The sequence below is a fragment of the Lynx rufus genome, unplaced genomic scaffold, assembly GCF_022079265.1.
Source record: "Lynx rufus isolate CCGP_SWC_20201006 ecotype Redwood Valley unplaced genomic scaffold, mLynRuf1.p SCAF_24, whole genome shotgun sequence".
Classification (NCBI taxonomy): domain Eukaryota; kingdom Metazoa; phylum Chordata; class Mammalia; order Carnivora; family Felidae; genus Lynx; species Lynx rufus.
Window position 1 is genome coordinate 3,883,414 of NW_025814839.1, and position 22,199 is coordinate 3,905,612.

The window sequence follows — 22,199 nt, forward strand, 5'->3', positions numbered from 1 at the left end:
GGGACAGGGGGGCACAGGGACAGAGAATCCAAAGTGGGTTCCACGCTGTCAGCCTCAAGCCTAATGCAGGGCTCAAATTCATGAACCACAAGATCATGTCCTGAGTGAGCCAAAGTCGGACGCTCAACTGACTGAGCCACTTAGGCGCCCCTCCACATAATTTTTTTTAAGTTTATTTACTTATTTGGAGAGAGAGAGAGAGCACACACTCGCAAGTGAGTGGAGGAGAGAGAGAGGGAGAGAGAATCCCAAGCAGGCTCCCCACTGACAGTGCAGAGCCTGATGCAGGGATCCATCTCACGAACTGTGAGAACATGACCTGAGCCCAAATCAAGCATCAGACACTTAACCAACTGAGCCACCGAGGTGCCCTGAGAATACCTGGGGTGTCTGGGTGGCTGTCAGTTGAATGTCCAACTTTGGCTCAGGTCATAACCTCAGGGTTTCATGAGTTCGAGTCTCACATGGGTTTGATGCTGTCGGCACAGAGCCCACTACAGATCCTCTGATGCTCTGTCTCCCCCTCCCCTGCTCATGCTCTCCCTCTCAAAACTAAGTAAAACATTAAAAAGAAAAAGCCAATTCCTTTTAGTAAAGAAAAGCCACCCCAAATTCCTATAACACTTTTATCAAATGAAAGGTTATCTAATTAAATTCACTAACTGAACTGAACCTTTTCACTATTTTTTGATATTTGATTATGACTCTCATATTAAAATTAGAAAGCCAGTCCAGTGTACAGTCTTAAGATTTAAAATTCTAGTTACACATACAGAAAATGTCTGAATACAATCTTTTTTTATTTTTTATGTTTATTATGAGAGACAGAGAGAGAGACCAACCATGGTAGCAGGGCAGTGGAGGAGGTGCAAAGAGAAGGAGACACAATCTGAAGCAGGCTCCAGGCTCTGAGCTGCCGGCACAGAGGCTGATGCAGGGCTCCAACCTCATGAGCCGTGAGATCATGACCTGAGCCAAAGTCAGACACTTAACCAACTGAGCCACCTAGCCACCCCTACAATCTTTAAACATAAAAAATTCAATTATACAAAACAAAATCCTCCCTTCCACCGTCTGCATACCATTTTCTTCGCTAATAGCAACCACTATCCTACTCATTTGCACATACGCATATGTATTTATACAGACATATACCTGGGTCTACAGTGTATATATTTTCCTTAAATTTAATCTACTTAATATTAAATGATACCTGGGTGGCTTAGTCAGTTAAGTGTCCAACTCTTGAGTTCGGCTCAGGTCATGATCTCACGGTTCGTGAGTTCAAGCCCCCCAATGGGCTCTGCACTCATAGCACAGAATCTGCTTGGGATCCTGTCTCCCTCTCTCTCTCTCTGCCCCTCTCCCACTTGCTCTCGCTCTCTCTAAAAAAGATGGTAATGGAAATTCATACTCTGGATAGCAAAAAATAATTGCTAATTTTTAAAGGAGCGAATAATGGCACTATTAACTATGATTTTTAAAACAAAAAGTCTGTAACTCTTTTTTTTTTTTTTTAACGTTTATTTATTTTTGAGACAGAGACAGAGCATGAACGGGGGAGGGTCAGAGAGAGGGAGACACAGAATCTGAAACAGGCTCCAGGCTCTGAGCTGTCAGCACAGAGCCCGACGCAGGGCTCGAACTCACGGACCGCGAGATCATGACCTGAGCCGAAGTCGGCCACTTAACCGACTGAGCCACCCAGGCGCCCCAAAAAGTCTGTAACTCTTAAATATACACACTGAAATAGTGATAGGTGAAATTATATGATGTCTAGGATTGCTTCAAAATAATCCGGTGAAGGCAGGGTGTAAGGCAGTGAGGATATGAATGACCATCACTGGTTGTGAGCTGATAAAGCCTTTCAAAAATGTTTGTAATAGACAGTTAGCCCAACATGAAATAATTTTTTAAAAATGACTTAAAGATGATAAACAAATGCAACTTGTAAACCTCATTTGGATCTTAACTGGAACAAATTAATTGTAAAAATATACATATATTTTAAAGATACCTAGAGAAATTTGAGGATATCAGGGAAGAACTGTTCATTCTATTTAGGGGTGATAATGGTACTTATAGGTGTTTTATTGTTTTAAGAGCCCTAATATTTCCAGAAAAATGAATAATTTACAGATAAAATGATGTATCTGAGACATGCTTCAAAATAATCTAAAAGGGAAGGGATGTTATAGGTGAAACAAAATTGTCCTTGAGTGTATGATTTTCAAAAGTACTTGTATACTACTGTACTATTCTAACTGCTATATTTTTTTTAATTTTCAATAAATAGGTTTTTAAAAAACTTATTTATTTTATTTTTTTTAGTAGTCAAGATATGTATGAAGCTCAAAAATAAAGAAGAAAACCTGGGAGTGGCTGGATGAAAAAGCAGTCCTATCGGAGATAAGCACTCTAATAGAACAGAACAAAAAAACCCAGAAATAGACTCAACTGCACATGGGCCCTTAATATATGATAAAAAATAGTATTTCATATCAATTTGATCTCTGGCCATAATGGAATTAAAATTCAAAAACAGAAATACATCTGGAAATATTCAAATATTTGGAAATTTCAACACAATGCCAAATAACCCACTGGTCAAAAAAGAAATTATAAGACAAAAAATATTCTGAATTGAGTAAAAATGAAAATACAACATAGTAAGTTTTGGGGATGCAGCTAAGACAATGATTAGAAATTTGTGGCTTTAAATACTTCTATTAGAAAAGAAAGTTTGAAAATCACCAACTGAAGCGATCACCCTAAGAAACTAGAAAAACTGCAAATTAAATCCAAAGAAAGCAAAAGAAATTAAGTGATAAAAAGCAAAAATCAACAAAATAGAAAATATAGAAAAAGCAATGAAACTAGAAGTGGTTCTCTGAAAAAATTAATGAGTCTCTAGCAAGACTGATCAAGAAAAAAAAGGGAGAGAAACAAATTATTAGTACCAGAAATGAAATACAGAGCATCATTACAGAGACTATAGACATTAAAAAAATAAAGAAGGGGCACCAGGGTGGCTCAGTCAGTTAAGCGTCCAACTTCAGCTCAGGTCATGATCTCGCGGTTCGTGAGTTCAAGCCCCATGTCAGACTCTGTGCTAATAGCTCGGAGCCTGGAGCCTGCTTTGGATTCTGTGTCTCCCTCTCTACCTGCCTCCCACCCCCACTCACATTCTGTCTCTGTCTCTCTCTCAAAAATACATAAACATTAAAAAAATAATAAAATAAAATAAAAATTATGACAACTTTAGGCTACTACATTGGTAAGTTAGACAAACGGCCACAATTAACTGGATAACAAAACGATACAAAGACATTACAAAGTAATGCAAACTACAGATCAATATCCCCTAAGAACATAGGTGAAAAACCTCCTAACCAAAACACTATCAAGTCAAATCCAGGAATGTGTAAAAAGGATAATACACTATGACTAATGTAAGTGGGATGCCAGGAATGCAAAGCTGGTTCAATTCACAAATAAATGTAATTCTTCAAAATAACAGCAAATCAGAAAAACTGTATGATCATCGATCATCATAACAAAGTATTTAACAGAAGTCAATAGCCAACCATTCATGATAAAAAAAAAAACCCTCAGCAAATTAGGAATCGAAACCACACCAAACAGTATGCAGGCATTCCTCAGAGATATCTAGGTTTGGTTCCAGACCACTTCAATAAAGTATCACAACAAAGTGAGTCAAGTGTGTTTTCTCATTTCCCATCGTTCTAAAAGTTATGTTTACACCATACTATAGCCTGTAAGTGCATAACAGCACTGTCTACAAAAAACAACATGCATACATTAAAAAATACTTGATTCCTAAAAAATGCCAACCATCATCTCAGCTTTCAGTGAGTTTGTAATCACTAATCACAGATCATATATATATGTACGTGTAAATATATATATGTGTGTGTGTATATATATATGTATATAAAACAAATAATGTAAACATTTAAAATAATGAGAATTACCAAAATATGACACAGAGACAAATGCTGAGCAAACGCTGTGGGAAAAATGAAGTCAACAGACTTAGACTTGCCTGACAAAGAGTTGCCACAAAACTTCACTTTATTTAAAAAAATAAATAAAAGGCAGTATCTGTGGAATGTAATAAAAGGGAGTATGCCTGTACCTAACAGTGTAAGATAATAATAACAGTGTAAGTAAGAACTTAGGATAAGTTCTTTATCCTAAGAATAGGAACATGGTAAGGATCACGTCACTTCTAGTCAGTAATGTATTAGAAGACTTAGCTAGTACAATAAAGCAAGAAAAAGATACAGTGATTAGATTATGATGGTGTACACAGAAAATTCTAAGTCTAAAAAAAAAGCTACTAGAGGGGTGCCTGGGTGGCTCAGTCAGCTAAGTGCCCAACTTTGGCTCAGGTCATGATCTCATGGTTCATGGGTTTGAGCCCCGCACTGGGCTCTGTGCTGACAGCTCAGAACCTGAAGCCTGCTTCTTGCTTCAGATTCTGTGTCTCCCTCTCTCTGCCCTTCCCCCACTCGTGCACTGCATCTCAGTCTCAAAATAAACAAACCGACAAACATTTTTAAAAAGCTATAGAAACAATAAATGTGTTTAGCGAAGTGGTAAGACAAGACACAAGCTCAATATTAAAAAATCAAGTGTATCTCTATATACTTGGTAAACAATGTTAAAAAATTTTAAAACACTGAAACAATAGCATAAAAATATGAAATACTAAGTGATAAATTTAAGAAAATATATGCAAAACTTATACAATGAAAAAGACTACAGAACACCGGTGAAACTGAAGATCTAAATAAATGGAGAGATATACCATGTTTCTGAACAGGAAAATTCAATACTGTTAAAGGGGGACACAATTCCCCTACAAACTGATCTTCAGATACAATGCAGAATTCCAAACTGGTTCTAAAATTTATTTGATAATACAAAGAACCTAGGGTACCTAAAACAAGTTTAACAAATAAAACCGGAGCACCTACATGAATTGATTTTAAAATTTATTATAAAGTAACAGTAATCAAGAAAGTGAATACTAGCATGAGGATAGACACACGGATCAATACAATAAAAATTAGTTCAGCAACAGACCACATATATATGGTCAACTGAATTCTGTGAAAATGCAGAGATAATAAGTAAAACAGAGGCTAGTGCTGAGAAAACTGAATATATGCATATACACATATGGGGAGAAAATGAACTTCAACATAACCTCAAGCCCTACACAAAAATTAATTTCAGATTGATCATATACCTAATTTTGGAAAAGATAAAACATATTAAACTTCTAGAAGAAAATATAAAAATATTCACAATCTAGGGCAGGCAAAGAGTTCTTAGTAATGACACAAAAAAGTATGAGTGATAAGAGAAGAACTTGATAAATGGGACTTCATCAAATTTAACACCAGCTCTTCAAATGAAAACCTGGCTAAAAGCAAGCCACAGACTGGGAGAAAATATTTGTAACACCCATTTCTGATAAAATACAATTATTAGTAGGAAAAGAAACCCAATGTGAACAAAGGGAAAAAATTTGAAGACACTTTTGCAAAAACTCACAGTCAATGCATGAAAAAATTGCCCATGATCAGTAATCATTAGGGAAACACACTCTACAACCACAATGAGACACCACAACACACCCACTAGACTGGCCAGAATTAAAAAGAGATAATACCAAGTGTTGGCAAGAATGTAAAATATTTGTAACTCTCACACAACTGATCAGTTGGAATGTAAAATGATACAATCACTTTGGAAAACAACTGATCAGTTTCTTATTAATTTAAAATTGTACTTACCATACAATTCAAAAATCCCCATTCTAGGTGTTTAAGAAATGAAAGCAAATACTTATACAAACACCAGTACACAAATGCTCTTACAGCATGTTTATTCGTAATAGCCCAAAACTGGAAATAACCAAAATATTTATCAAACCTGTAACAAGTAAATTATAGTTTAATCATCAAAATGGAATGCTACTCAGCAATAAAAAAGAACTGATACAGGTGACAACATGAAATATTTTCAAATTATTATGCTGTTTAAACCAGATGCAAAAAACTATATACTATATAATTCCATTTATAAAAAAAATTCTAGAAAAGTCAAATCTAATCCATAGTAAGAGAAAGCAGGTCAATGGTTGCCTGAAGCCAGGGGTAGGTGAGTCGAGTTTGATAAAGAACAGACACAAAGCACAATCATTACACCTTGGTTGATGAGGCAATAACACATGGGTACGAGTAAATATAAATTCATCAAAATGTACACTTCAAAGGAATACATTTTATTGTATGCAAATTATAGAAAACAACTAATTTAAAAAATCTGGATAGCCATTTGGAATAAGATTAACTAGATTCCTCTTATACAGTATACATGATGACTTCCAAATAGATGAGAGATTTAAATGTTAAGAAAAGGAATCTGTATACATTCTGAAAGAAAATGCGTATAATTTCCTTCACTACATGAGTGGGGAAAATATTAAAAACTCTGAACCAAAAAATTCAAAGGTAAATCTCAGGAGAAAATTAGAAGACTTTTAAGGAAAAAAAACCATGAGAAAATCTTTGCAACCTTGGAGTATGCAAATTCAGGAAACCAAAGCATAAGCATACAAGAAAAACTGAAATAATGGTCTGCAAAATTTAAAACTTCTGTTCTTCCAAAGACATTTAAGAAAATAATCCACAGATTACAAAAAAAAAAAAAAAAAAAGGTTTGAAATACACACATCAGAAAAAGGACCTGTATCTATCCATACTAATTCAATAGGACAACCAACCAATACAAAATGGAAAAAAAAAAAAAAAAAAAGAATGAGAAAAGCCTGATACACAAATATACAGTAATTTCAATGGAATAGATCTTAAAACAAAAAACCCCACAAGTGCAGAACAGTACATATAGTATGCTTCCTTTTTTACATGATGGAAGAAAACTGTTAACACAAAGATGCCATGACAATTTATTTTATTATTTTTAAAGTTTATTAGAGACAGAGACAGACAGACAGAGAGAGAGAGAGAGAGAGAGAGAGAGAGAGAGAGAGAGAGAGAGAACACGCAAGCATGAGCGTGCATGAGTGGGAGAGGGGCAGAGAGAAACCCAAACAGGCTCTGTGCTGTCAGCACGGAGCCCAACGTGGCACTCAAACTCACGAACCATGAGATCATGACCTGAGTAAAATCAAGAGTTGGACACTTAACCAACTGAGCCAGCCAGGTGCCCCGTCATGACAATTTAATGAGGACATAGTCTTTTCAACAAATGGTGCTGGGGTATGTGGAAAACCACATGCAAAAGAATGAATTTGGATCCCTATCCTCATACCATGCACAAAAATTAACTCAGAATGGGGCACTCGGTTGGCTCGGTAGGAAGAGCAAGTGACTCTTGATCTCGGGGTCAGGAGTTTGAGCCCCATGTTGGAGTTAGAGATCACTTAAACGAATAAAACTTTAAAAAAATTAACTCAGAATGGATTATCAATCTAATAAATGTTGCAGCCAAACTATAAAACTCTTTATAAGTCACAGTAAATCTTTGTGACTTTGGTTCAGACAATGGTTTTTCCTTAGATATAACACCAAAAGCATAAGCCACAACAATAAAAACACAAATGAATTTGCATCAAAATTAAAAACTTCTGTGCTTACAGGGTGCTTCTGGTGCTTGGGATTCTCTTTTTCCTTTCTCTGCCCTTTCCCGCTCACATGCTCACACATGTATGCTCTTTGTATGTCTCTCTCAAAATAAAATAAACTTAAAAAATATACCAGGGGTGCCCAGGTGGCTCTGTCTCAGTTGGCTGAGAGTCCGACTTCAGTTCAGGTCATGATCTCACAGTTGGTGAGTTTGAGCCCCGCATCGGTTCACTGCTGTCAGCACAGAGCCAGCTTCGGATCCTCTGTCCCCACCTCTTTCTGCCTCTCCCCCGCTCATTCACTCATTCAATCTCTCTCTCTCTCTCTCTCTCTCTCTAAACAATAAATACACATTTAAAAAGTAAAAAATAAAACGAAACTTTTGTGCTACAAAGGACACCATGAAGCAATTTTTAAAACTCTCATCAAATGGAAGTATTTTTAAATACTTTATCTGATAAAGGGTTTGTATACAGAGAGTATAAAGAACATCTACAATTCAATAATTAAAAGACAAATAACCGAGTTAAAAATTAGGTCAGGAATCTGAATAGACATTTTTCTACAGCGATATGCAAATAGCTGATAGGCACACAGAAAGATGCTCAATACCATCAGTCATTAGGGAAATGCAAATTAAAACCATGATGAGATATTTTATAACCACTGAGATAGATATAACCAAAAAGACAATAGCAAGTATTGGCAAGAATGTGGAGAAACTGGGATCCTTGTACACTACTGATAGAAATATAAAATGATGCATATACTCCAACACAGTGATTTCACTCCAGGAGAAATAAAAACATAAGTCTACACGAAAACTTGCATACAAATGTTCACGGCAGCATTACTCATAAGACTCAAGAGTGGCAGCAACCCAAAGAGGAATCAATTGATGAACGGATAAATAAGATGTGGTATATCCACACAATGGGATAGTATTTATCCATAAAAAGGAATGAAGTACTGATAAATGCTCCAACACGGATAAATTTTGAAAACATTTCACTAAGTAAAAGAAACAAGGCAGAAAAGCCTACATACAACATGTTTTCCCTCATACGAAATATCCAGAATAGGCAAATCTATAGAGAAAGCAAGCATATTATGCCTAGGGTATGAGAGTGTATATGCATGGGGAGGGGGAGGGGTAACTGCTAAAAGGATTTCTTACTGGAGTGATAAAAATGGTCTTTTTTTTTCTTTTTAAAAGTAATCTCTACAACCAATGTAAGTAAGGCTCAAACTCACAACTCCAAGATCAAGAGTCAATGCTCTACCAACCGAGCCAGCCAGGTACCCCAAAAATGTTCTAAAATGTGCTGTAGCAATGACTGGACAACTCTGATACGCTGAAAACCACTAAACCGTATACTTCAATGGGATGGATTTTATGGCATGTGAATTATATTTAAATAAAACGATTTTAAAAATATATATTTATAGAAAATGAATATTCACAAAAATAAACACTGTGAGGACAAACAGAAAATAATTTTAAACGATCATCTGCTGATGATAAAAAAAAAAAAATGATGCACCTACTAGAACAGAAGTGATTAGAGAAAGTACAAGTGGAAGAGACTGGGCTGGAAGCAAGACTTCTCCGAATGATCTCTTTATGTCATTCCACTTTGCAATCTTACAAATATTTTGCGTATGCATAAAATTAAAATAATCAAAAAGCTATCCCTGACAAATGAAAACAAGTCCAATCAGATTGGTCTATCTATGTGTCAAACCACTGATATGACTCAGTAACTCTAGAAGACAGTATTTTGGAAGTAGCAAAGACACCAACAGTTTCTCACTCAGAAAACTGGCACTTAGACAATTCTTAATGAAACAGATAGTAAGGAAAAGTTAGACAACAAATATTTAAAGACTATTTTATACACATTGTAGTAAAATGAAACAGGCTCACCAAGATGGGCCCCTGCGATCCTGCCTCCTGGTATTCACACCCCTGTGTAGTCCCCTTCTACTGTTCCAGGTTGGCTTTGTGTAATCTACAGCATACTGCAGAAGTTATGTCACTTCCAAGATTAGGTTGTAAAACACACTGCAGCTTCCACTTAGATCACTTTCTCTCTGAATACTCATTTTGGGAGAAGCCAGCTGCCACGTTATGACCAGCACTATCCTGTCAACAACTCTGAGTCTGGAAGTAGATTGTCCAGCCTCATTTAACCCTTCATATACTACAGTTCTAACCAACATCTTGGCTGCAATTTCTTAAGAGACTCTGACGCAGAACCACCCAGTTAAACCGCTCCTGAATTTCTGACCCTCCTGAGATAATTTACGTTTATTGTTTTAGGCAGCTAAGCCCTGTGATAATTTGTTAAAAGACAGATAAAAAGATAGGATTGGGCTATCACCACCTGAGCCCTTAATTTTACCAATACTCAGAATAAGACCAATATTGTGGACCTCCTGAATGATCTAATATAAAGCACTGATAATCATCTTAAATATTCTTACCTCTCTCCTACAAAAAAGTTAAACCTGAACTGAAGTACTCAATGCCATCACAAGGAGTAGAGACACAAATCTAGAATACAGGACATTCCTACATAACAACTGGTTCCTGCCACAAAGCAGTAACAGGAAAACAAAGAGAAAAGGAACTAACTACAAAGACATGTAATAAATGTAATAATTTATAGATCAGGGGCATCTGGGTAGCTCAGTCGGTTAAGCATCCGACTTTGGCTCAGGTCACGATCTCACTGTTCGTGGGTTCAAGCCCCGTGTCGGGCTCTGTGCTGACAGCTCAGAGCCTGGAGTCTACTTCAGTTTCTGTGTCTGTCTGTCTGTCTGTCTCTCTGCCCCTCCCCCACTCATACTCTGTTTCTCTCAAAAATAAACATTAAGAAAACTTTTTTTAAATAAACAAAATAATGTATAGATCATATTTTGATCCATATTCAAAACAGATCAATTATAAAAAATATTTTTTAAAAAATGTCTGTTTGGGGGTAGGGGTGGGGGTAGAGGCAGAGAGCCCAATTTGGGGCTCGACTTACAAACCAGGAGATCATGACCTAAGCTGAAGTTGGACACTTAACCAACCCAGTGCCCCTAAAAATGTGATTTTTGATCCAATCAGGATAATCGATTAGATAAATTTATTAGATGAAAGGGAATTACTGTTTATTTTATAAAGTGTGATAACACCACTCTGGCCATCTAAGAAAAAAAAGCCCATAATTCAGAAAGATATACACTAAGTACATAGGAATAAAATGGCATGATGTCTGCGATTTACTTTTAATACTTCAGCAACAAAACAAAGCACCCTCAGGTAAATATGGCAAAATCTTGATAATTGCCAAATGTGAATTATGGACAAACCAATTATCCAGTCACTTCCCATCTTCTGAGCATAGCATATGTTTATAGGTGCTGTTCTTGACATGTGCCTGTTCTCCCTTACTAGAAATGACCCTGCCTCCTGAAGATAAAGTGCCTCTCTCACACCAAGAGCCATACTGTACTATAATGCCATCTTAAAAAGAGGAAACATCCCTCTACTATGAAGATTCTGATGGTTTCTGAAGTGAGCTGGCCTCTGCTCAAAAAGAAATTCTGGATGGGGAGTAGGGATGGGGGTGGGGAACTGCAGGTTAGTATAAAATTCAAAGGTCAGCCAGATACCATATGTTTTCACTCTTATGTGGATCCTGAGAAACTTAACAGAAACCCATGGGGGAGGGGAAGGAAAAAAAAAAAAAAAAGAGGTTAGAGTGGGAGAGAGCCAAAGCATAAGAGACTCTTAAAAACTGAGAACAAACTGAGGGTTGATGGGGGGTGGGAGGGAGAGGAGGGTGGGTGATGGGTATTGAGGAGGGCACCTTTTGGGATGAGCACTGGGTGTTGTATGGAAACCATTTTGACAATAAATTTCATATATTGAAAAAAAATTAAAAAAAAATTCAAAGGTCAGCAACTTGGTAAAATAATTTAACAAACACTCTTCAAAATTTAACATTGAAAACTTCAGAATTCAATTATTCTTTTCAAAGAATTCTTTTGAACAATCATAACTGATGAGCATTTCTCCTCTCCTAGTTTTGTTCATAAAAATGCACCTTAGGGTGCCTGGGTGGCTTAGTACATTAAGCATCTGACTTCAGCTCAGATTATGATCTCATGGTACATGAGTTCAAGCCCCGCACTGGGCTCTCTGCTGTCAGCAAAGAGCCTGCTTTGGATCTTCTGCCCCTCCGCTGCATGCACACTCTCTCTCTCAAAAATAAATACGCATTAAAAAAAAAATACATCTGAACACCTTAGGCAGTGTTGGGTACCACAAGTCAGCGTACAGGCTCATCAAAAGTCAAAGCTGAACCACAAATATTACTTAATTCATGCAGCATGCACACTTACAAGCAAACACAGGCAGGATTATTCTCACCTTTACCTGCTCTATATGTCTTGGCTTGATTCACTGGCATGGGCGTCATAGGTATAGGGTATAAAGGCTTGAGAGAATTAAAAAAAAAAAAAAAAGAAAATTAGGCTCTTATGATAGTAAGAATATATTTTACTATTTTCTCTTACTGGTATATTGTTAGAGAGCTAGTTCTGAGGTCTCTTGGTTTGCCAGGAGTCATTAAAAAATAAAATCACACTCACACCTAAAAGGACAAACCCCAAACCAGTAAATCTAAACCATCTTTCTTTCTCACCAGAAAACATTCTCACATTTTATACTAAAAACATACCATGCATCACATGCCTCCTCTTTTCAAGTATTTTTGTTTCGCCATCACTACCTCAAGTCACCCCATACCTAGAGAGCGCTTGGGGTCAGATACAAATAACTAGGGAGGGTAAGTGCACATTAAATTCTAGGACTTACTTGCACGCCTGGGCTCACTGGGACTGGATACATCATATTTGGTGCAAAACAGACAGGCTGAGTATAAACTGGAGCTGGCTGCTGATGACCCACCATAGATGGGCTAGGTTGTGCTTGAGGACGAGGTGAAGTTGGGGTGGTAGAAGGCTTTGGCTATAAAAATAAAAATCAACTATCTTCAGATGAAAAGCTACTATTGCAATCTGAAAACTGATCTTCTCATCTTTCTAAGATCTACTCACTTTTAATTAGTCCCTTTTAATGAAAAAAACTTTAGAAAATAAACTTCCATATGTTTAAAATAAAAGGAAAAAGTTATGTAGGAAATGAAATTTGCCAACTCATTTATTACAATAATCTGCCAACATCAATAATACTACTACTAAAAATGACAGCTTTTTAAGCACCTAAAAATAAGTGATCCTTAAGGAACTGGAGAAAGTTTTTAACATCTTTTTAAAATTAATTAAAAAAAATTATTTTTAATTGTTTACTTATTTTTGAGACACAGAGCGTGAGTGGGAGAGGGGTGGAGAGAAAGGAAGACACAGAATACGAAGCAGGCTCCAGGCTCTGAGCTGTCAGCACAGAGCCTGACATGGGGCTCGAACCCATGAGCCGCAAGATCACAACCTGAGCCAAAGTTGGACGCTTAACTGACAAAGCCACCCAGGCACCCCTAGAGTTTACTTAATTTTTGAGAGACAGAGAGAGAGAAGAAAGAACAAGAGAGCCATCAGGGGTGGGGCAGAGAGAGAAGGAGAGAGAATCCCAAGCAGGCTCTGCGATGTCAGCGCAGATCCCGATGTTGGGCTCAAACTCACAAACTATGAGACCATGACCCGATCAAGGGTCAGATGCTTAACCAACTGAGCCACCCAGGTGCCCCCTGGAAAGTGTTTCTAAAAGTAAAGAAATATCTTCTTACAAATTTAATAGAATAATAGTTCATCTATAAACCTGAGAGCCTCGCTAGCCAGCCAGTGAGGAAGATTCAAAGATTTGCCCCAGATCACGTCTAACTGATGACAAAACAAAACATGAATCTTTTCCGTGGCTCAGAAGTATTCATAAACGACCACAGAAAAAGGAACAGAAACTACAGGCTTTTCAGCATCCTATAACTGACTTTAGATGGCAGGTATGGGGGAAATCCTACTACTACTACATTTATCATTTTCGAGACTAGATTACTTCAAAGAAAGAAACAAACTTACCTGAGAAAAGGAACGAGGGTTAAACTCCTTTGCATTAGGATTCAGTGTTGATTTTCTCACTTGCCTAAACCAGGGGAAAATTAAAAAGGGCCAGTAAAATCTGCATGGAACTTATGTTTCTCTCAAGTCTTCCATACCTGTTTTGTTAAACTGCTGAACATACATTAAACAATTCTTACTGAATCACTAATCCTCTTCATTAAAACATATGCACGAATTTCCCACTCTTTAATCTGATAAGGATCGGCCAAAAAGGGGCAACTAAAAAAAAAAAATGTTAATATATAGTTCTTCTCTCAGAGGCAATCAACAAATATTTAAACTGATAAGACAAAATATTCCTAAAAGCAATCCCTAATATACCAATTCTCTAGCATGTGGGTTTGTTTGTTTTATAAGATTTTATTTTTAAGTAACCTCTGCACCCAACATGGGGCTCCAACTCACAATCCCAAGATCAAGAGTCGCACCCTCTGCTGACTGAGCCAGCCAGGTGCCCCCTAGCACGCAGTATTTTCTAATGTGACAAAGCGTTTCCTCCGTGACATGCCTTGGGAAAAATCATGACTCTAAGAAATAAAAACTTTTGCTTCAAATTAAGCAGCAGCACTCTTTGATCAACAAGCCGCACTCCAAAAGTTCAGCCATAACTGGACTGTATGGAGACCAGAACAAATGAATTAACAGTGGTTAGCTTGGATTAGGTTCTGAGGCTAGCCCACAAAGATCCATTCAATTGATAACACACTGAATGTGCAGAATTAAGTTTATCTTAACAAATCTAACCATTACGTAAAACACTGTTTATGATAGAAAACATGCTGAATTCCAAGTAGGGGCACCAGATACTTCTTCCTCTTCTCGGTAGTGACAGTTCCCGGTCTCAGCAGCAGAGCCAGGAGGTGGGTACTGACTAGCGGCCAGGGGACAGAATTCCCAAAAGCCAGTAATTTTTCAACTCCTTGTACATTTACAGAAAAAAAACCTTTCTTAACTTAGTCTAGTTTTTGACCATGGGAAACAAAAATGGGGAAGGAAAAGAGAAGTGCAGAGTGCAAAGACCTGATTTACTTAAGACATCACTGGTTTAGCCCAGCTGTTTGTAACTTGAGGTCTACCTACAAAACAGGTCCAAATGTCCAAACAGATTCTTGAGCTGAAGGGCCCTGTACCCTTTAAGAAACATTTAAGCAAATAACAGGATGTGCTCAATTCGAGGTCTACTCACTCAGCTGCATCTTTCTTCTCCTCTTTATCATCTTTATCTTGTTTGCATCCCGGACTGGAAGTCTGAACCCCTTGGGATGTGACCTCAGGTCCCCTCTTGTGCTCCGCATTACTGAGGACTGAAGGGGAAATGCTGGGACTGCTCGGTTTGCTGCTGCCACTGGTGCAATTGCTGCTGCTATTTTCAACGAAAGAATCCTTAGCATTTGGTTCAATTTTGTCTTTGACCAAATCTCTTGATTTTTCTCCCTCTCTATTTTTGTTTAGCAGTTGATCCATAGATTCAGAAGTAGAACTTGGCTGTAACTAAATAAAGGAAATAATTATGCTTAAATATTTTAAATAACTTTATAATGAATTTTCTCCATGAGTATAAGCAAACTACTATTTGTAAGCTTGAGATATACCAAATAAGGCTTTTTTCATTACTTTAAGAATGTTTTTATTATAAAGCAGTAATAGCAGAACACAATAGTATATGCAACACAACCATAGTCATCTAAGCACTCCAACGTCCTAAACTCAAAAGTTAAATACTTACTTCCTGCCTTCCCTGTGTCAGAAATTGTGCCTGCTCGGTATGGAAAACATGGAAGAGCTCCTATCCTCGAACAGCCCATCACCTGGGTGAGACCAGATACTTAACAAAATGTGGTAAATGCTATGGGATCCTACAGGAAAAGCAACTTATAGAAAAAGGTTCTTCAGTGAAAGTCATCGAGTCTAAGGTAGAAAAGATTTGGTGGGGGGGGGAGGGGGAGGGCGGGGAGTAGTAGTTTGGAAAATGGAATTGTCTAAGCTAAAGAAACAACATGCTTAAAAATCCAAGGGAAGAGAAGAAGACGGCTTCACACTGTGAAACAGAAAAGCACTACTGGCTGAAGCACAAATGCGTGGGTAAAGAAATGGCAAACTCACCGAAGAGGGACAAGATGATAAACGAACTTGAAAGCTACGTTAAGGACTCTAGCTTTTAATTCTCAGGAAAATGAGCAGTCACTGAAGAATTTTAAAGAGGTTTAGTACTGAGCAGATTTGTAGTTCACAAAGATGAACACAGTAGTCTTGCGGAAAATGAAATGGAGGGAGCCAAGTGAGCATGTACAGTGACCGTTATGGAGGCTGGACTAAGTCCTGGGCCTGGACTCAAGAAGTAGTGGGCTGGGAAGCCAGAAGTAGGTGGATTCAAAGGGACACTGGACTAGACATGTTGGTCAGTTAGACCTTCTAACTTGTAAAGAAGGAAGCTGCAAAATACAAGTACCATGAAGAAAAGCAGGAGACAAAAGATGTCAAGGAAATAGTTGCTGAGGTTTTTAAGTTTGCCAGCCAGAAGAAAACAATGCTACCACCGTCCCAAGATGATTTAAGATGCCATACTCCAAAGAAAAGAGAGAGAAATAGATGAAGGAAATAACAAGAAAAAAAGAAGGAAAAAGGCACCACCTAAAAAGCTGAAGAGGCAATGAGAATATAAGCAGCCGCTCCAAGCACCAAGAAGGGACTGCAAGGCTGAACAGACACAAACTATGTCTCAAGCCTCGAGACGGGCAAACAAATGTCAAAGTCTCACTCCTGAGGCTTGGCACGCAGCATTATGCATCTCAAGCTTCACTGCATCACCAATAGAGTTATAAAGTCCACAAGCAGCTCAGGGCAAAAGGTGACAGGAACATTTATTTGCACCCGGTGGCAATTTAAGCCACAATATAGGCACTTAATGTTTAAGCCACCATTTGTTCACATAAATCTTTAGTAGAGGCTACCAACATAACAGACCAACTGTATATTGCATAAGATTCTTTGAGTATTTATAAGAGTCTCTGAGGCAAAAATAAGACTTCTGTTGTCGTATTTGTATAAAGGAAAATCTATCTATAATACTGTGGTTGGACACTGTTCTAAATGACTTACAAACTCATTCATTTACCTGTTACAACAGACCTATGTGATATAGACACTATTATCACTACCTTACAAATGGGCAAACTAAGGCACAATTCATACTTTTGAGCATTCTGCTGTATTTCCCACCTGCAGTATAGTAAGTAAACCTAAGTGAAAACTGAAGACTTTTTCCCCAAAATTGAACTTTATCTTTTATTGAACTATAATTAATGTATAACGTTGTATCAGTTTCAGATGTACATCATATTCCTTCAATATATGTATATACTGCAAATTCAGTATGTCTAGTTAACAGCCGTTAAGTGCAGTTACAATTTTTTTTCTCTTATGACAAGAACTTTTAAGATTAACTCTTTTAGGGACACCTGGGTGACTCAGTCAATTAAGTGTCCGACTTCAGCTCAGGTCATGATCTTGCAGTTCACAAGTTCGAGCCCCACATCAGGCTCTGTGCTGACAGCTCAGAGCTTAGAGCCTGCTTTGGATTCTGTGTGTGTGTGTGTGTGTGTGTGTGTGTGTGCGCGTGCGCGTGCGTCTGTCTCTGCCCCTTCCCCACTCACACTGTCTCTCTCAAAATAAATAAATATTTTTTAAAAAAAAGATCAGGGGCGCCTGGGTGGCTCAGTTGGTTAAGCGACCGACTTCAGCTCAGGTCATGATCTCGCGGTCCGTGAGTTCGAGCCCCACGTCGCGCTCTGTGCTGACGGCTCAGAGCCTGGAGCCTGTTTCAGATTCTGTGTCTCCCTCTCTCTCTGCCCCTCCCCCGTTCATGCTCTGTTTCTCTCTGTCTCAAAAATAAATAAATGTTAAAAAAAAAAAATTTTTTTTTAATTAAAAAAAAAAAAAAAGATCAGCTCTTTTAGCAACTTTCAAATACAATACAGTATTACTGACTGTAGTCACCGTACTGAACATTACATCTCCTGATGTAACTGTTATTTTATAACTGGACGTTTGTACCTTTTGACCCCATTCCCCATTTCACTGCCCCCTGGTCTATGGCAACCATCAACCTGTAGGAGTTTTTTTTCTTTTCTTTCTTTATGATTTTACACACAAGTGAGATTATGCAATTATTTGTCTTTGTCTGACATTTCACTTAGCATAATGCCCTCAAGGTCCACCCATGGTCATGGCAAATGACAGGATCTCTTTCCTTTTTATGGCTGAATACTCTGTTACATAAAGTGTGTGCATGTGCACATTTGCGTATATGTTATATAAAAATACATGTGTATCTGTGTGTGCTTACATATATACACACACAATTTTCTTTATCCGTGCATCCATTGATGGACAACTAGGTTGCTTCCATGTCTTGACTATGGTAAATAATGCTGCAATGAACATGGGGGCGCAGCTATCTTTTTCAGCTAGTATTTTCATTTCCTTGTATAATTACCCAGAAGTGAAATTGCTAGATCATATGGTAGTTCTATTTTTAATTTTTATTTTTGAAGAACTTCTAAACTGTTTCCTTAGTGGCTGAACCAACTTATGTTTCCACAAAAGGTGCACATCTTGGTCAGCATTTGTTACCTTCTTATCTTCCTGGTAATAGCCATTCTAAAAGAGTGAGGAGATACTTCATTGTGGTTTTGATTCGCACTTCCCTGGTGACTGGTGGTGAGCACCTGTTCATGGACCTGTTGGCTATCTGTGTCTTCTTTGGAAAAGTGTTTATTTAGACCCTCTGCCATTTTAAAATCAGTTTCCTTGTTCTTTTGCTACTGAGTTGTAGGAATTCTTTATGCATGCTGGATATTAATTCCGTATCAGTTATGTGATTTGCAAATATTTCCTACATGCAGTAGGTTTCCTTTTCATTTTGTTGGTTTCCTTTGCCGTGTGTTATTTTTGCTCGTTACTTTTGCTTTTGATGTCAAATCAAAAAATACTGCTGCCCACCACTGCCAATGTAAAGGAGCTTATGCCGAAGTCTTCTAGGAGGTTTTCTGGTTTGTTTTCACTTATTTTTGAGAGACAGAGAGAGAGCATGAGTCAGGGAGGGACTGAGAGACAGGGAAACACAGAATCTGAAGCAGGCTCCAGGCTCCCAGCTGTCAGCACAGAGCCCGACACGGGGCTCAAACCCACGAAACCGAGAGATCATGACCTGAGCTGAAGTCAGATGCTTAACCGACTGAGTCACCCAGGCGCCCCTCTTCTAGGAGTTTTACGTTCAAGTCTTTAATCTATTTTGAATTAATTTTTGGGTATAGTGTTAGACAGTCCAGTCTTCCCAATACCATTTATGGATGAGACTGTCCCTTCCCCATTCTATATTCTTGGCTCCTGTCATAAATTAGTTCACCATATATGCATGGGTTTACTTCTGGGCTATTTCTATAACTGACCCATATGGCTGTTTTACATCAGTAACATTCTTTATTACTGCAGCTTTATACATAGTTTGAAATCAGGAATGCCTCCAGCTTTCTTCTTCTTTCTCAAGATTGCTTTGGCCATTTGAAATCTATTGTAGTAACAAACAATTTTTAGGATTGTTTATTCTGTTTCTGTGAAAAATGCCACTGGTATTTTGACAGGGACTACACTGAATCTATAGGTTGCTTTGGGCAGTATAAACATTTAATGGGAAAACTGAAATTCTTATGTGACTTAGAGAACAAGAAAATACTGATTGACAGTAAAATTCTCGATCATCTTTACTTTGTTAATAGGAATTAATATTTACTGAATAGACACTGTGGGTCATGTACTATGTTAAACACTACAGGTAGCATCTCATTTAATTCTCATAAGAACACTATGAAATCGGTTCTACAATAATTCCATTTCAGCTTCAGAGAAGCAGATAACATGTTTCAATGTCATACTTATGGTTTTGTAAAGGCAAGATTCAAATCAGATAGTCTACTTACCTCCAAACCTCGTACCATTAATCTGTAACAGATCAAATTACTAGCAATTCTTACACAAATAAAGCTATCAGCAACCTGCACACAGCTACATTAGATCCTGCAGATGGGTGTCAAGGAAAATGAACAGAAAAAACAAAACCACAGGGTACTCCTAATTCTGTCTCAATGAAAGACTACAGATGTTTGTGAACCACCACAGTTCAAGGCCAAGTGCATGTCATGAGGATGGCTCTGATGATTCATTCACAGAACACTATGCAGGACATGCAGGTATGCAGGACACTATGCACTATGTAGGACACACTATGCATTAGATACTGTCCAATGCACTACTAGAAACTTGAACACACAGATGGCCAGGCCTTTCTTTTAACTAGCCATGTGACTCTGGGCAAATTATTTAACTTGTCTTTGCCTCAAAGAATAGAAACTTCAAAGGGATGTTGGGACACTGAAGGATTTATCACACAAGCACTTAGGACAGTGTATGACACATAGGAAATAATAAAGGTAAACTAATAACGCTATTTTACCTTTAGGAAATTATAAGCTTACTCTCAAACATTCTTAATACTATTTCCTTGCTTTCCAGTATTCACTTATGGACCAGAAAGTTACTTGTAAGAGACTTAATAATACATTCACACTTATTCAGGCCCCCAACAGAAGATTAGAAGTCCTAAAGACGTAGAATGCTAATCTTACAACTACCTGGAATTTAAGAGTCAAGTGTTAAAGATTGCAGGAAGTTGTGATCTAATAGTACATTACGTAATGTTTTCTACTAAATGAAGTTGTAGGCTATTTAAAAATATACTAACTCTAGAGACACTGTGGTACTGACAAAAAGAGAGACATATAGATGTCATGGAGGAGAGTTCAGACTCCAGTAACGGAGCTTCCACAAGGGGACAAAGATTATTCAATTCAGTACCCTTTTAAGAGAAGGTGCTGAGACAAGCGAGAGCAACATGCAAAATAAATCTGGAAGCCTACCTCACACAACATTAAAAAATTACTCAAAAGAGATCACAGCCTCAAATGAAACTCTTAGAAGAAAATAAAAATAAATCTTTATGACTATGGATTAAGCAAAAGTTTCTAAGATATGACACCAAAAGCACACGCAATAAAAGAAAAGGAAGATAAAGTAGACTTCAACAAAATCAAAAGTTTTCAAGCTTCAAGGGTCAACATCAAGAAAGTGAAAAGACCATCTACAGAATGGTAGAAGAAATTTAGAAACCGTGTATCTGATGTGAGACCTGTACACAGAACACATAAAAAAAACTCTCACAACTTGATAATAAGACAACTCAGTTTTTAAAATGAATAGACATTTCTCTAAAAAAAAGATATACAAATGGCCAATGAGCACATAAAAAGATGCTCAACATCATCAGCCATCAGAGAAATGCAAATCAAAACCGCGATGAGATACCACAAGGATGGCTCTAATAACAAAGACAATAACAAGTGTTGGTAAGAATGTAGAGAATGAGAAAACATATACTGCTGGTGGAAATGCAAAACAGTACAGTTGCTTTGGCAAACAGTCTGGAAGTTTTCCTCCACAGGCTAAAGACATAGTTACCACAGGACCCAGGAATTCCAGTCTTAGGTATCTACTGCCAAGAGAAATGAAAACATAACTACACTACTGTTCATAGCAGCATTATTTATAATAGTCAAAACGTGGGAATAACTGAAAGAGACATCAACTGATGGATAAATGAAATGTGGTATATCCATACAACGGAATAGTATTTATCCATAAAACCAATGAAGTACTTCTAAATGGTGCAACATGGATGAGCTTTGAAAACATTAGGCTAAGTGAAAGAAGCCGGACACAAAAGGCCACATATTACATGATTCCATTCATATGAAATGTCTACAACTGGCAACCGTATAGAGACAGAAAGTAAACTGTTCAGGACCTAGGGAAAGGTGGGGGTTGGGGTGGGGGTTTAAAGCAAAAGAGTGACCGCTAAGAGCTATGGGGTTTCTTTTTGGGGCGAAGAAAAATGTTCTAAAATTAAGTGTGGTGATGGTTGTACAACTGTGAATATGCTAAAACCCACTGAATTGTACACTTTGTATGGCTAAATTGTATAACATGTAAATTATATCTCAATATAACTGCTACAAGAAATGTACTAACTCATATGCTCCAAAGTAAAAATGTTTTTTCCTTCATAACATAATAAATTAAATTCAAGTAAGAAGGGACCTGAATGTCTGACTGTAAAAAATGCTAAGGAAATGGGCAATTCCTATAGCATGAGCTCAATTTATAACAAACGGAAGATCATGCAAAATAGTATCCTCTCTTCTTCAGGAATCTACTCAATGACACAGTATCAAGAACTGCACTGGAAAGAAACCCTTCCCTCTGGCAGGAGGATGC

The 22,199-nt window shown here is 37.6% G+C and overlaps 1 protein-coding gene across 7 annotated transcripts in view; it reads right to left on the reverse strand.

The window, feature by feature from the left end:
* ATXN2 (ataxin 2) overlaps positions 1 to 22,199 on the reverse strand; it is a 121,435-nt gene that overhangs the window by 17,934 nt on the left and 81,302 nt on the right. For 5 of the 7 annotated variants that reach the window (XM_047088114.1, XM_047088113.1, XM_047088120.1 and 2 more), the window contains 4 exons: positions 14,998 to 15,302; positions 13,770 to 13,833; positions 12,553 to 12,705; positions 12,106 to 12,172 (listed from right to left, as the gene is read on the reverse strand). In XM_047088114.1, the coding sequence (XP_046944070.1) occupies positions 12,106 to 12,172; positions 12,553 to 12,705; positions 13,770 to 13,833; positions 14,998 to 15,302 (589 nt within the window). The remainder of the gene's footprint in view (positions 1 to 12,105; positions 12,173 to 12,552; positions 12,706 to 13,769; positions 13,834 to 14,997; positions 15,303 to 22,199) is intronic. The other 2 variants (XM_047088115.1, XM_047088118.1) reach the window with 1 other exon arrangement.